The 13525-nt window shown below is 44.6% G+C and overlaps 1 protein-coding gene across 1 annotated transcript in view; it reads left to right on the top strand.

Annotated features, from left to right (window-relative positions):
* Window positions 1-2860: 2860 nt before the first annotated feature.
* Window positions 2861-13525, top strand: part of PCSK2 (proprotein convertase subtilisin/kexin type 2) — a gene marked incomplete at both ends in the record, with an annotated part of 102328 nt that continues 91663 nt past the window's right edge. The window contains one exon of the mRNA XM_080342327.1: window positions 2861-3037. Within this exon, the coding sequence (XP_080198453.1) occupies window positions 2861-3037 (177 nt within the window). The remainder of the gene's footprint in view (window positions 3038-13525) is intronic.

Below are 13525 nucleotides of genomic sequence, written 5' to 3'. Positions count from 1 at the left end.
ACATCTTGATTTTTAGTCTTGATTTTTAACTCAAGATTGGTACATTAAGAAAAAAAAGGACTACAGACCAGAAGCAAGAATGAATACCGATAAGCCCTACAGTTACATAAAGCACTAGATTAGAAATCCCAGTAGTTCTGTCTGGTCTTAAACTTCTGTAGTTACCAACTCTTAATGACCATTTTTCTTTAAATGGCCACTTTGAGTTTTCTCTTCTTGGTGTTATTCAGATCTGACTTTTTAACGCAAGTCTTTTCTAATTTATTTATTTATTTATTTATTTATTTTTTTTAAACATCATCACATAGACAAAACAATCAAAGCTCAACTTTGTGAGGTTTATAAGCTAGAGCCAGCTGGTGCTACCTCCTCGGCATTGCAGTGTCCTCGCCATATAGTTCTTCAGTGGCACCAACTTGTGTTTCTGTCAGCTGGCAGTCAGGGATATGCACTGATTGACTTGGGCTGCTCACCCAGACATGTGATATGGTCTTGGTTTCTGAATGTGTGCAGGATCTTGTCTTGCTAATTTGAGGGAGTCAGGAGAGCTGTTCCATTGCCTTTGCTATTGATGTTATTTCTGTGGACTGGCAACAAAATGGAAAGAGACATGTCAACCAAGGGAAGATGTCTGGGGCAAGAAAGGCTTTTACCTATATTTTCACTGAGAGGAATTTAAAATAGAGAAAAATCCTTTTGCTTGCTGCTTTTTTATTTTCCTTTAGTTTCTGTTCCCAAGGAACAACTATGGATGGAAACCAGTAGGGCCTCCATCAGTTGTCAAGCAATCACCCCCAGGCCCCAAGTCACCTGGAAACATGTCATGCAGCAGGATCTGCTTTAATACTGGGAGGGATGATGTAAGAAGTGTTGCTTAATATTGATGAAAACAAACAACTTGGCTTAAAGAAATAAAACAAAGTTGTTTTTAATAACTGTCTATGCTTAGAACAGGCATCTAAAAGCTGAATTCTATTGACATAGTCTCTTAATGAGGCTACAAAGATGTTTTCCTTTTCTACTGTGCCATTTCTAATGTTTTACCTTTCCTTCGTGTTTGATTTTTTTTTCAACATCAGTCATTCATTTACAGCACTTCTGTTGATTTTAATGGGCTTTGGATCAGGCTCCAAGTTACCATTTCCCTTCTGTTTGATTAGGGATTTCATTTTATCCAGAGAAAAGAAATCAATAGTTTGTCATGACAAACCGATGCTCATTTGGATTCATAATCACGCAGTAAGCTCTTCTGTCATATTCTAAAGCATTTTAGGATGATGGAAGAAGAGTCTCACTTGTGATCTTCACCATTTTCCATTGTTTTCCTAGATTGATTTAAGTTCTATACTCTATTTGACCATTTGTAGGACGGATTACAGTAAATCTCATTTTGTTTGTTTTAAAGGCAGTACTAACTTTCCATGCTTTCTATGCCCTCAGTCTTTCCCAAGGGACCATTCAGGGATCCATCAAAGGATTAACTTTTTCCGCAACAAATTAACAAACATATCTGTAGGAACAACCTAAACTATACCCTATCGTAAGCTTGCATATTCTGTACTGTTCATTTCTGCCTGGAGTTTTGCAAATGGCAGATGATTTTTTACAGAACCGAGTTGCCATCCCCTCGGGTGCTGCCAATTCTCTGGCATTCCCTGGCTGTCTCACACCAGGAAATGCCCAGGTGCTCTCCTGCTGTGATTTCCATGTGAAATCAAGTGGGGATCGCCCAGTGAGCCCAGACCCTGTGTGCAGCTTGGCAGACCCGGGTTCAGAGCCCTGGGTGTGAAGCTTTCCCCTGGCTGTGCTAGGACTGTTCGGCCACCTCCCTGGGCCTTCTGCAAAAATGAGAGATGACGACACGGGGCTGATTGTCCCATGAGGAGCTGGTGTGGGGTGCAAGCTGGAGGTGAGTGTGTAGGTGGCACCCCCAGCTGTGTTGTGTTCACTGGGCTCAAAATAGAAGCTGGTGCTGGCCCCGGTCATCTGGGTTTTGCCAAAGTGTTTGGTTCGCCTGACCCTACAGCCAGGGTGTCAAACTCATTTTCACTGGAGACCACATCAGCCTCGCGGTTGCCTTCGAAGGGCCAAACGTAATTTCAGGACTGTATAAATGTAGGAGTAGTTACATGTATACAGCCCTAAATTATGTTTGGCCCTTTGAAGGCAACCGCGAGGCTGATGTGGCCCTGGTGAAAATGAGTTTCACACCCCTGCCCTATAGCCACTTGCCTGTCAGTTCTTGGTACCTCAAGACCCATGGGTGGAAGAGCTGGAGGGGCTGGGGCTGGGCCGGAGTATTGAGGGGCAGCTGTGGGTGCTGCACTGGGGCCAGTGTGTGGTGTAGGGGTGTCATTTGTGCGGGGGCAGAGCTCTGTAGGGGGGATTGTGACGGGTGTGTGAGGTGGTTTGATGGGTGTGAGGCGTGGGTGGGTGGAGTATGGAGAGAGGGGTGTGAGGGGTGCACTGGTGGTGTTGGGAGGGCCGTAGGGTGTGCGGGGGGCGTGTGTGAGATGCGTGCTGGGGGGGGGCAGGGGCGATCCTCCTCGCCCATGATTGGCAGCGCGGCAGTTCCCCCCTCCCGGCTGGTGCTTTCCCTCCGGCCGCCGCTGAATTAGAGCCGAGGAGGGGCTGGGAATGCAGAGCCGGCAGCGCGCACACACACCGGGGCACCTCGGAGCAGCCCCCCACAGCAGCCCCCCGCCGCGCAGCTCCCGTCCTGCCTCTGCCGCTTTATTTTATTATTTTAAATCTTGATTTATTTCCACCCCCCTCTTCCCCTCCCATCTTTTGGGCGCTTCCCCGCCTCGCCCGCCCGGCGCCCTCTCCGCGGCGGGCTGCGGGCGCGCAGCGCGGGGCCATGCCGGCGGGGCCGCCGCTGCTGCCGGCCGCCCTCCTCGTCCTCCTGCTGCTCTTCCTCGGCGCCCCGGCCCGGGGAACCGTCTACACCAACCATTTCTTGGTGGAGCTGCACGGCGGGGGCCAGGCGGAGGCCGAGCGGGTGGCGGCGGAGCACGGCTTCGGCGGGGTGCGGAAGGTAAGCCCCCGCGCAGCGCAGGCTCGGGCCGGTGGGGAGGTGCGGTGCCCTTCACGTTGGGCTGAGGGCGGGCGTTGTCCTCCCGTGAGCATCCCGGCGGCGCGGGGGTGGCCCCTGGCACGGTCCTGCCCGCGACTTTACCGCGGGAGAGGAGCGGGGCGCGTCCCGGCTGTCCCCGCGTTAATCCCCCTTCTTTCCCAGGGGATATTTAGGAGTAGCGGTGCCAAGAGCCTTTGCAAGTGTTCCTCAGCAGCGGCCCTGAAGGGTGATTTTCTTGGACTGGAAAGCAGAGGAGTTTCCCACATGGTAGCTCGGTGCTTTTTTGACTTACTATGTAAACATCCTCCAATTGAGCTCCCATCCTGCGGGGTCGGGAGCTGGGGCTGGGTCCGGGAGCGGCTGGGGCCGCCCAGGACTTCCGCTGCACGGCTGCACGGCTGCACTTGAAACTGCTCGGAGCGCTTAAAAAATAATTAAAGCTACATCTTCATGGAGAAGCTTGCACACAATTAAGTGGAAGATTTCATAGGGGTTTTGACAGTCAAGTTTGTGAGGCTGGTGGCTTGTTGGTACCCCTAGGCTGATGAAACTGCTTAATAGTAAGGATGATAAGCAATCAGTGCTTAGCACTAATGAACTTAAGTTGGGAAACTTGAAGTGCCATTGGAGATTTTTTTCTCTGCTGAAGTCCCAAGAAATCTGAGGTAGCTACAGTGGCAGGGAGTCTCCTTCCACTCCTGGGGAGCCCAGCTCCACTGGAAATATCTCCTATTCAAATAATAATTAGACCTCTAAATATTCTAGGATACAGCCAGATCTAGGGTGAACACAGGGAGAGGCTAATTCAGTACCTTGGTTATTGCAATTCCTGGCAGGTTTAATGCCCAGGCGGCACTTGGCTTTGAGGGAAAGCAAGCTGTGTGAGCCTTGCTGCTGCTTGTGTTGGGTTTGTTTTTTCCTTTTTTTTCTTTCACTGGTAGTTATGCAATGAAAGCCCAATCCTACTTCCAAGGGAATTAATGAGAATGGTACCCTGAACTTGGAGGAGTGAAATGCTTTAAGACCTTGATTAAAAAATAGAAAAGCGTATCAAGTGAGACTCCCTCCCTTGGGTTGCCTTGTCTCAACTCCAGTGGGGGCTTCTTAAAGAAATGAGAACAAGATCATTGTTGCTTTGACCACAGCCAACTCCTGCTGCTGATAAGATGCTTTTGTTTTGGGCTCACAGCCTCCTCCTGATGGTGACAGAGCTGGGCTGCTGATGCCCTTGGGAAAGGATCCGTTGTGGGGATTAGATCTTGTTACATGAAACTCCTTAGATATGACTCTTTGGTCAATAGTTTTCCCTTTATATTCCCCTCCTGTTTGCACTCCCTCCCTGTTATCGTGGGGATATCTGACTGATAAGGCCTTAGGGGGAGGGAAGGGAATCGTTGTGCAGAGAATTATTACTTTTGATAGATGCTTTCAAATGATCCTGTGTCCCACACGAGGAAGAAACAGGGAGGGTGGAGGATTTTGTGGGATGAAGTAGTGCAGCTTCTGGGCTGTTACAGTCCTCTCCCCTCCACCATGCCTCTCTCTAGGGTGCCTTGAGCACATTAGAAGACATACAGATTCTTCATGGAAATCAATTTTGTAGCTCATCTCGGCAGAGGGCTGGAGTGTGGTCCCTGGGGTGTGCAGAGTACCTGCTTTCCAGGACGTGCTGCGGGGGGGCTGTTTCCCATGGACGTGGGTGTCTCTAGGAACGAAGCCTTGCAGAGCCGTGGTGTGACGTGCGTGTGCTGGCAGGGTGGGGGGTGGATGGTGGCGGTGGCTCCTGTACCGAGCACATGCTGTCCCGAGAGGTTTCTAGGTTACATCATCCCAGACCCTGAAAAGCTAGAAAGCCTCCCACCCCTCCTCCACGAATGCAAGAGGCGTGACTGCAAGGCGGTAATTTTAGGGAATAGGAGAAGTTCATAGGGTTTGGCATTTAGCTGTGTCGGAGGATAATCCCTGAGAGGCTGGCAGCAGTCTCTGTTCTGCAGGGGAAATCGGCAACCCTGCTTGGGTAGCGATAGTCAGCCGATAATAAAAGCTTGTGCCACCTACTCCAGTGTCTCTTCAGTATTGTTGAACTGAAGAGACTCCTAATCTGTTTTGCTATCATCAGGCCTGTCTAGCGTCTCTGCTTACAGTCCGCAGACTCAGCTTTCATGGCGATAAAGACAGTGCAGAAAGTTGAACGTGGCCATATGTGTGTATGGAAACCGAGCTGTTAGTGGTAAACTCTCAGGGGAAAGTACCATGTGTAGATATGCCGTCGAATGAAATACTAAAAAAAATGCCAGAAAGAAATCAAATTATACCACAAGGAGAAGTGATCTTTGTGTACTTCAAGCACACATGGAGTTTGGTAATATAATGAGTTATTTACTTAAACACAATAGAGTTATCTTTACCTATATTAGTGAAGAGCTGTCTGAAAATAATCACCTTTATTTCAGTTCAGGGACTTTCCCAGTAGGAGCACAAGGGCAGATTCACTTTTGTGTGTGTGGATTTAAGATACATGGGAGAGGGATTTCTTCTGTTTATGCTGTGTATCACAGACCTCTTTTAACAGACTTTATGGGAGCTGATTTTTAAATGACATATTTCTAGTACACGTGTTTTTTTCCTAATAACAATCTCCAAGCAACTCCATGTTACATTTACCTAACAGCAGATTTCTACACAAGTACAAGAGAAAGCATTGCCTTGAAGATTAATGTTATGAACTGTGTGATGCACTTTCTAATTGATTCTTTGGCCATGCTTCCTACCAGCATTCTGAAAACACTACAAGACTTCAGGTGGGCTAAAATGTGTACTTTAAATTCAGTGCTTGATGAATTGATTAAGAAGGGCTTGGTACTTACGCATAAACAGGTGCCTACGTTTAGATCTAGGATCCTGAGACAGTCTCAAAAACAGTGGTCATTTTTTCTTTATCCTTCCCTGAACTAATCCTGAATGCAGACCTCTTTGTAACTCTGATTGTGCTCTTTGATTATTTTTGTAGTGCTTGCAATTTTTCAATCCAGGTGTACCTGCCAAAATTGATTCTTTGTATTAATGGTGAAACAGATACTGTGATAAGGCATATTATTTTCTTAAAATGGTTAACGTTACCATCTTTGAGCATTCAGGAGTCATGAGGATGCCCCCCAATAGCTACATGTGGAAGCGTGAGAACTGCAAAAGGAACAACATCTTAAAATTAATTTTTTCCTATTAGTTTTATTTACCCCCTGGTATGGTTGCTACCAGAATATATTTCTTAATGCAGGTGGGAAAAAAAGCTGCTTTCTGACCTTGCTTTGCAATTCTCAGTTTCTAACAAGGGGCGTTGGAAGAAGCATTTGGGAAGGTCTCCTAATTGGAGATCCGAGTTCAGATATCTCTTCCCATTTCATCAACACTGAGACTGAGACAAACTCCAAAATGCCACCATAGCTAAATATTCCGCTTCTGGTAACATTGAAATGAAGGGTTTTAAACAATTAGCATTTTGTAATCTCAGATTTTAAAATAAGAACCAAACATAGATTTTAAAACATGGAGAATTTTATGTTTCATAGAGCTGGTCTGTTTTTCCCTTGATGTATCTATCACCTGGTCACGTCTGCCTCTAAATCTTGCAGAACCCAAGCTACCACTCACAGCTGTGCCTTATCTGCTTCCCATTTTTCCTTAGGAGGCTGCTGGTTGAGGACCAAGCTTTTCAGAGTTGGTCAGGAATTTCTGGATGAAATATTGGAAGCTTGGGTTATTTTTCTACATTGCATAAGTGCAGATTTATCGAAAGAAAATCTCAACAGACAGAGAAGCCAGTTTTCTTGCTGTGGCCGCCCACTTCTGCACCTAGACAGGGGAGCTGTGAGCTGGGAGTTTATATGGTGTGGAAGGCAGACCAGGAGGCAAAATAATGCTTTTGCAGCTTTGGCAGCTCTTTGCTGGGATCCTGAGAATTTCATCCTGGGTCCTCACACTTAAAGCCCTGAAAATTCCCTAATGTGTAGAACAGCCCTGAAATCTGGAGGAATTTGCCTGGCTTGACCTTTAAGGTGCCAGGCTATGGTTCTGCATGCCCAGAATGTGCTGTGGTGGACAGATGGGATTCTGTATGTGTAAAAAGTTGTTGTAGATGTGGGCATGTATGTGTGTTTATAGATATGTGTGTTTATATACATACGCGTGTTTCTTGTTTCTATTCCCCTAATAGCTATGCATGAAGGGAAGAAGGGTGGATTCTTAGCTATGATTCTGGCTGACTATTTGTGCATGTATATTGATTTGTCCACATATATGTGGTGGTCCACACTTTACAGATAAACACGCCTGTGTTGCCATCACACGTGCTGCTAACCTGAGTGCTCATAAAAGCGTTAGTTCGGACTCGGTGAAGGCACCACGGAGGGTGCAGACGTGCTCCGGAGTGGGAACAGATGCTGAAGCGATGGAGCATCCCGTGCAAAGAGGAGGCAGAGGGCCCAGGCCAAGGATTTGAGATTGAGGCACGGACTGCAGTGTTTCTGTGTGCTCATATGTGCTTAATAATTAATTAGCTTTGTGTTTTATGCTGGCCTAGAGGAAGGGATGCTTGCAAAGGTAATCCTTTATTATAGAAACAGAAAAACCTCTTAGAAATATAAGGTATAATGTAATTTTTTTGAGGAAACTAAGAGCTTTAATTTCCTAGATTTCACTATTGCAATTTTGCATTACTGAGATAAGAAAAAGTAAATTCCATGCAAATGCTAATTGCGCAACTACTGAGATTTTAATAGGTCATCTCACCGTAACAGCAAATGCTTCAGTTTCTAAGAGGTGGTTTGAGCTGATGTGTTTCAATGAGGGAGAAGGAGCAATTAACTAGCACAGCAAGTTTGATCCTGCTGTGGGAAGGCGCAGTGCTGGGTGGTTATGCAGAGCGCCCTTTTCCAGAAAAACCCTGGAAGAATGTGACTGAGGAGATGCAGGGAGAGCAGCCGTCTGTGTTTGGAGGGAACTTTGTCAGCTCCTTGCAGTTGGAATCCCGACCGATCACTGGGCACAGACTGGGAAGTCCTGTTGGCTACTATTTAACCTTGGGAGAAATGTTAGTGGACTCAAGTAAGGGTTTTGGTGTGCTAGGAGGGAGTTTATCTCACGTGGACATAACTGTATTTCTTTGAAAATTATGCTTTGTTGTTGTTGTTGTTTGGGGTTTTAAATTTTATTTTGCATTTGCCTTGGATGCAAAAGCAGCCCCAGGAGAAAACACTGTAACTGGCTAACTTAAAACAAAAAAAATTCCCCCTCTACTTAAATGTACTAACGCATGTGAAAGCTGTAAAGTATCAACAAGAAGGTTGTAAACTACAGGCTCAGGTACATTCCTCATGCAGTTTCTGTAGAGCTCCTGCTCTGCTGCAGACTCAGACCGACTGCTTGTTGGTGGTGAGTGTTCTGTTTGAGGTATAAAATAATTACCCTGTCAAATTTTCATAGCATTTATTATTTGAGTGTAAAACAAGAAGGTCAGACTCCCATACTATAGAGCCCTGCTGTAATTGCTCTATTACTGTTTTGAATACACAGTGTAGTAGTTCTGTTTCTTGGCAAAACATGCACATTAAATGTTACCTTTACAGATAAGTTTTGTTTGTTTGCTGAGCTACAGCTCAGTAAACACAAAGATACAAAATTCTGGCTATTTATAAAGCTGCCTGCATTTATAATTTTGTTTATTCCATATTGCCTGAGCTCATTGGTGAAACTGAACATGTGGTAGAGACCCAGGAAATGTGCTGCGAGTAATTATTTTTTCACTCTTTTTTTGATGCTGCAGCCCAACTGGGGATGCGCAGTTATTTGTTTTCATTTAAATTATATTTAGTTTTGCTAGTGTCAAGGAGAAAAATAGGAAGAGAAATACAAAGAAGTGAATAGTATTTCCAGAATGCTGTGATCCCAGCAGAGCAGAACTGCCTATGGTGTGTATCAGAAAGCTTGTTGTGGTTGTGGTGTGAAGGTACCATAGAATCACAGAATCATTTTGGTTGCAAGAGACCCTCAAGATCCTCGAGTCCAACCATAACCTAACTCTGACAATAACCCATGTCCCTAAGAACCTCATCTACGTGTGTTTTAAACATCTCCAGGAATGGTGACTCCACCACTTCCTTGGGCAGCCTGTTCCAATGCCTGAAACCCCTTTCCATGAAGGAATTTTTCTTAATATCCAATCTGAACCTTCCTTGCTGCAACTTGAGGCCATTTCTTCTCATCCTATCACTTGCTACTTGGGAAAAGAGACCAACAACCTCCAGGGACAGGTTTCTGCTCCAAGAAGTAGCTCCAGGTCTGGGGGTCTGAAGCAGCTGAGGAGCATCAGTGCTCAAAGCGTGGATGCTGGGGGGTGCCACTGGCTTCTTTCCCCCCCTTGCCAAAGTGGTGGAGCCGTCTCCTAACCCTGATGATGCTCCTTTTCTTACTCTTGTGAAATCCGTTCAAAGTATTACTGGTAGTGACTCTAGCTCCCCAGTTTATTTCTCTCCTTTGTATGCCCCTGTTTGAAAGAATCACACTGGTGTGTGGAGATTTCTGTGCTGTACAAATGAGGTTCAGGATTTGCACTGGCAGAAACTGGATTAATATATAGGAAACTGATCTCTGTTTCCTTCACATCAAACCTGCCAGTTTCTTATAGATATAAGGATATAGATATCCTTATAGCTGTTCTGGACCTTTGCTATGGAATTTATAGTCCAAAGTGTTATTTTGATATCAGCACTAGATAAACAAAGATCATTAGTATGGGTTCACTGTCCTGCTGTCAGTCTGGGAACTCCATCCTTCTGCCCAGATAACTTTCTTGTAGGTGACTTTCAGGCCATTTCTGGACTCTGTGACATACAGGTATATTCATTGCTTCTATGTGTTTGAACTTTGGAATCCCATATGCTGTGATGCTGTCTGGTGCTGCATTTGAAGCTCTCATTCCTCTGAGTAGGTTTTCCATGTGTTGAGAGCAGTCTGAGAGCCATTTCTAAGAGCCGATATGGATATCTGTTGCCATTACATACACCAAAGTTATATTTGTCCCCACACCTGAGGTTGCAGAGCTGTGCAGCAAAAGGATAACTGTTTTTTTTTAACAATACTCTGTCTTGAAGACTTGGGTTTTGGTATCAGGCCAGATGAACAGATCCTATTGCTGTGTCTACAACCAGACCCAGATGGTTTAGGTTACTGCAAATGAGGTATTTGGTTTCTGGCCTGGGAGTTCAAATCCAGTTAAAACTCTAGACCAAAATAAATTGTTTGACTTTCAGGTTGAAGTTCTTCCATTTGAGAACCTATGGCATCCTTGGCATTTGTTTATTAGCAGGCAAATGGTCCCAGAGACTGAGCATGCTGGGTTTGGCTCCTTCAGAAAAGCACTGAGGTATGTCGTGGGACGCTTGAATTCATTACCTTTTAGAAGAACCAACCTTTGTGTGAAGGTGGAAGATCACCTTCTATCCTTCTCAGAAAATATGACAGGTGACAAGATGTGACACCCTACCCACTCTTTGAAAACTTTTACTGCTGTAACTGTACTGATGTAGTTAAAATAGAAGAACAAACCCAATTGCAGTGCTGTTACTATCAGTGTAGGAGTGATAACATCTTTAACTCATTGAACATCAGAACACTATTAGCAGAAATTTAGTTTAAACTACAGATTTTGTCAATTAGACCATGTTGATTTTAAAAGAAAAACAAACAAACAAGCAAAACCAACAAGAAGGAAAAGAAATCATCAGGCTTCATGAAATAGCTGTACTGGTTATTCTCTGTAGTGTAGCTCAGGAGAAGTTTGCATGTGGCCCTTTCCCTCATCCATCTATGGAATTATTCCAATTAAAATCAATCAATGCAACTCAAGTTTTTAAGTTTCAAGTTTTAAATGCTTGCAAGTACAAAATAGTTGCTGAAATGTGTGTAGAATTTATTTGGCAGATAATTTCAATTAATAAGTCCTGAGAAATGTCTGTGCTCATGGAAAATTCTGTGAGCTGGAAATGAAGACAAAGTGCTAAAATGAATGATAAATTCTGCCAGCTCTTATGAAAATATTAAACCTGGGAAACCCTCCTGTGCAGTTCCAGTCCTTAGCCTGGGTGGCTGGTTTCTGTGAGAGCTGTAGGAACAAATTCAGCGCTGTGGTTAATACATCTAAAATTTACCTTTGTCCTGTAATGCTACCCTGGTCATCAGAAACCCTGTTCTTTATTTCTTTTTCTTTCAACTTTTTCAGATAATTAAATGGGTCAGGTCTCTACAGGACGCTGCCTGCACGGTGGCTATAAATATTGCAGTGAGCAGCCCAGAGCTTCCATCCATCACCAGCCTCTGGTGGGAGGAAGCCGAGCAGCTCGACTATTTGTCAAAGACAGGGTTTCTCTAAGTAACCTGAAGGAGTCTGGTGGGTTGCTCTTGTTGTAAATCAACATGAGCTCTACATTTAACTCTCAGAAGTTCACTGGAAAAGCTAACCCTGATTTAATTTCAACTCAGCCGTCCCAGGCCGTGCTTTGGGACAGACAGCGCTGTCCCAGAGAGAGCTGGATTTGGTCTTGTGTTGTGTGAAATTCTGCGTGACCACCACACACGGTTTATCTGCCGGCGTGAAATCCACTTTGGTCATGGGTTTATGATGGTAGCTCAAAAGACCAACTCAGCTGAACGCTGGCTGTGTTCAGCAACTAGCGGGAGCTTGGACCTAAAAAGGGAAATTAGAAGCTAGCCCAGTCTTACCATGTATACGCTGGGATCATAAATAAATTAGGTAGAGATAGCTTTAGTTTACTCCCTCAAGGAGAGAGCAGGGACTTAATGTTCTTTGTCATGTATTACCTACCTTCTCAAACAAAACTTCAGTGTAAATGTTACATCCTTAACTTCTTTGTCCACAGAAAGCAAATGGAAAGAGTGACCTCAGTGTTTACATCAAACCAGTTGTCGAGTGTGTCCCGGGTACTCATGACTGAACTACATTATTTGCTTACCTGACGAGTAAAAGGGTAATATGTCAGAGCTGCTTTATCCTAGACTATAGAACCAAACTGTGAAAACCTGAAACCCAACAAACATGTATTTAGTTATCATTATTAGATAGAGAAATGGGCAGTGTTATAAGATGGGTGTTGGATATCAAACTGGAGCCAAACAGATCAATCTCTTCCTTGTCTGGGCAGCAAAAGAGGTGGGATATATCCCCCCTCTCCTGATGCCAGAGGATGCTTCTGTCTGCCTGTTCACTCTTTATGAAACACCAGTGAAACAAATGAGTGTGGTTCTGAAATCCACTCTACCATGACTGGTAGATTACAGTATCACAGTATCACAGTATGTTTGGGATTGGAAGGGACCTCAAAAGATCATCTAGTCCAATCCCCCTGCTGGAGCAGGAATGCCTAGGTGAGGTCTCACAGGAACATGTCCAGGTGGGTTTTGAATGTCTCCAGAGAAGGAGACTCAACAACCCCCCTGGGCAGCCTGTTCCAGTGTCTGTCACCCTTACTGAGAAGAAGTTTTTTCTCAAATTTAAGTGGAACCTCTTGTGTTCCAGCTTGATCCCATTACCCCTTGTCCTATCATTGGTTGCCACCAAGAAGAGCTTGGCTCCGTCCTCGTGGCACTCACCCTTTATATATTTATAAGCATTAATAAGGTCACCCCTCAGTCTCCTCTTCTCCAAACTAAAGAGCCCCAGCTCCCTCAGCCTTTCTTCATAAGGGAGATGCTCCACTCCCTTCATCATCTTTGTTGCCCTACGCTGGACCCTCTCCAGCAGTTCCCTGTCCTTCTGGAACTGAGGGGCCTAGAACTGGACACTGGATTCCAGTCAGTCCCACAGGGATCTTACACCTCTCTGTGTCAATTCATTGTAGAACTGTTTCAAGTGAATTGAGTGATTTAGAAGTTACTCTGAACCAATTGTAAAATGAAACTCTCAGTTCTGAATTTGACTGAAGAAGTGTCAAAAATCAGAACTGGAAGTCATTAGCAGGTTTGGAAAATTCGGTTGTTAGCATTGGTGGAATGACAGTTGTAGATCAGGACATCATGTGAAGTCTGGTCTTTGCAGCATTTATGTCTGTTAATTTTTACATTACCAATTAAACTTCACAGGCAAATGTACTTTTCTACTCTTGAAAGGAAAACTGTCCCATTTCTTCTACAATTTAGATGTAATGCAGAATAAAACTCAGAACAGCAAGTGGAGTTTTTTTTCCTCTTTCTTCTGATGGAGATTAAAACACTCAGTTTCATTCTGTAGAAATCCCTTTTTTTCCCCTTCTAACTAGATGTATTTTATTCACGTTAAATACAGGGTGTTTCAGAACGATGGACCCAATTTCAAAGCAGTATAATTCACGATGGCAACATGTTACAATTACACAAAAATTACAAACTGTTTAATGAGTT

This window comes from Nesoenas mayeri (genome assembly GCF_963082525.1).
Source record: "Nesoenas mayeri genome assembly, chromosome: 3".
Lineage (NCBI taxonomy): Eukaryota > Metazoa > Chordata > Aves > Columbiformes > Columbidae > Nesoenas > Nesoenas mayeri.
Note: the sequence above shows the minus strand (reverse complement) of the source record. Positions and strands in the feature narration are given on the sequence as shown.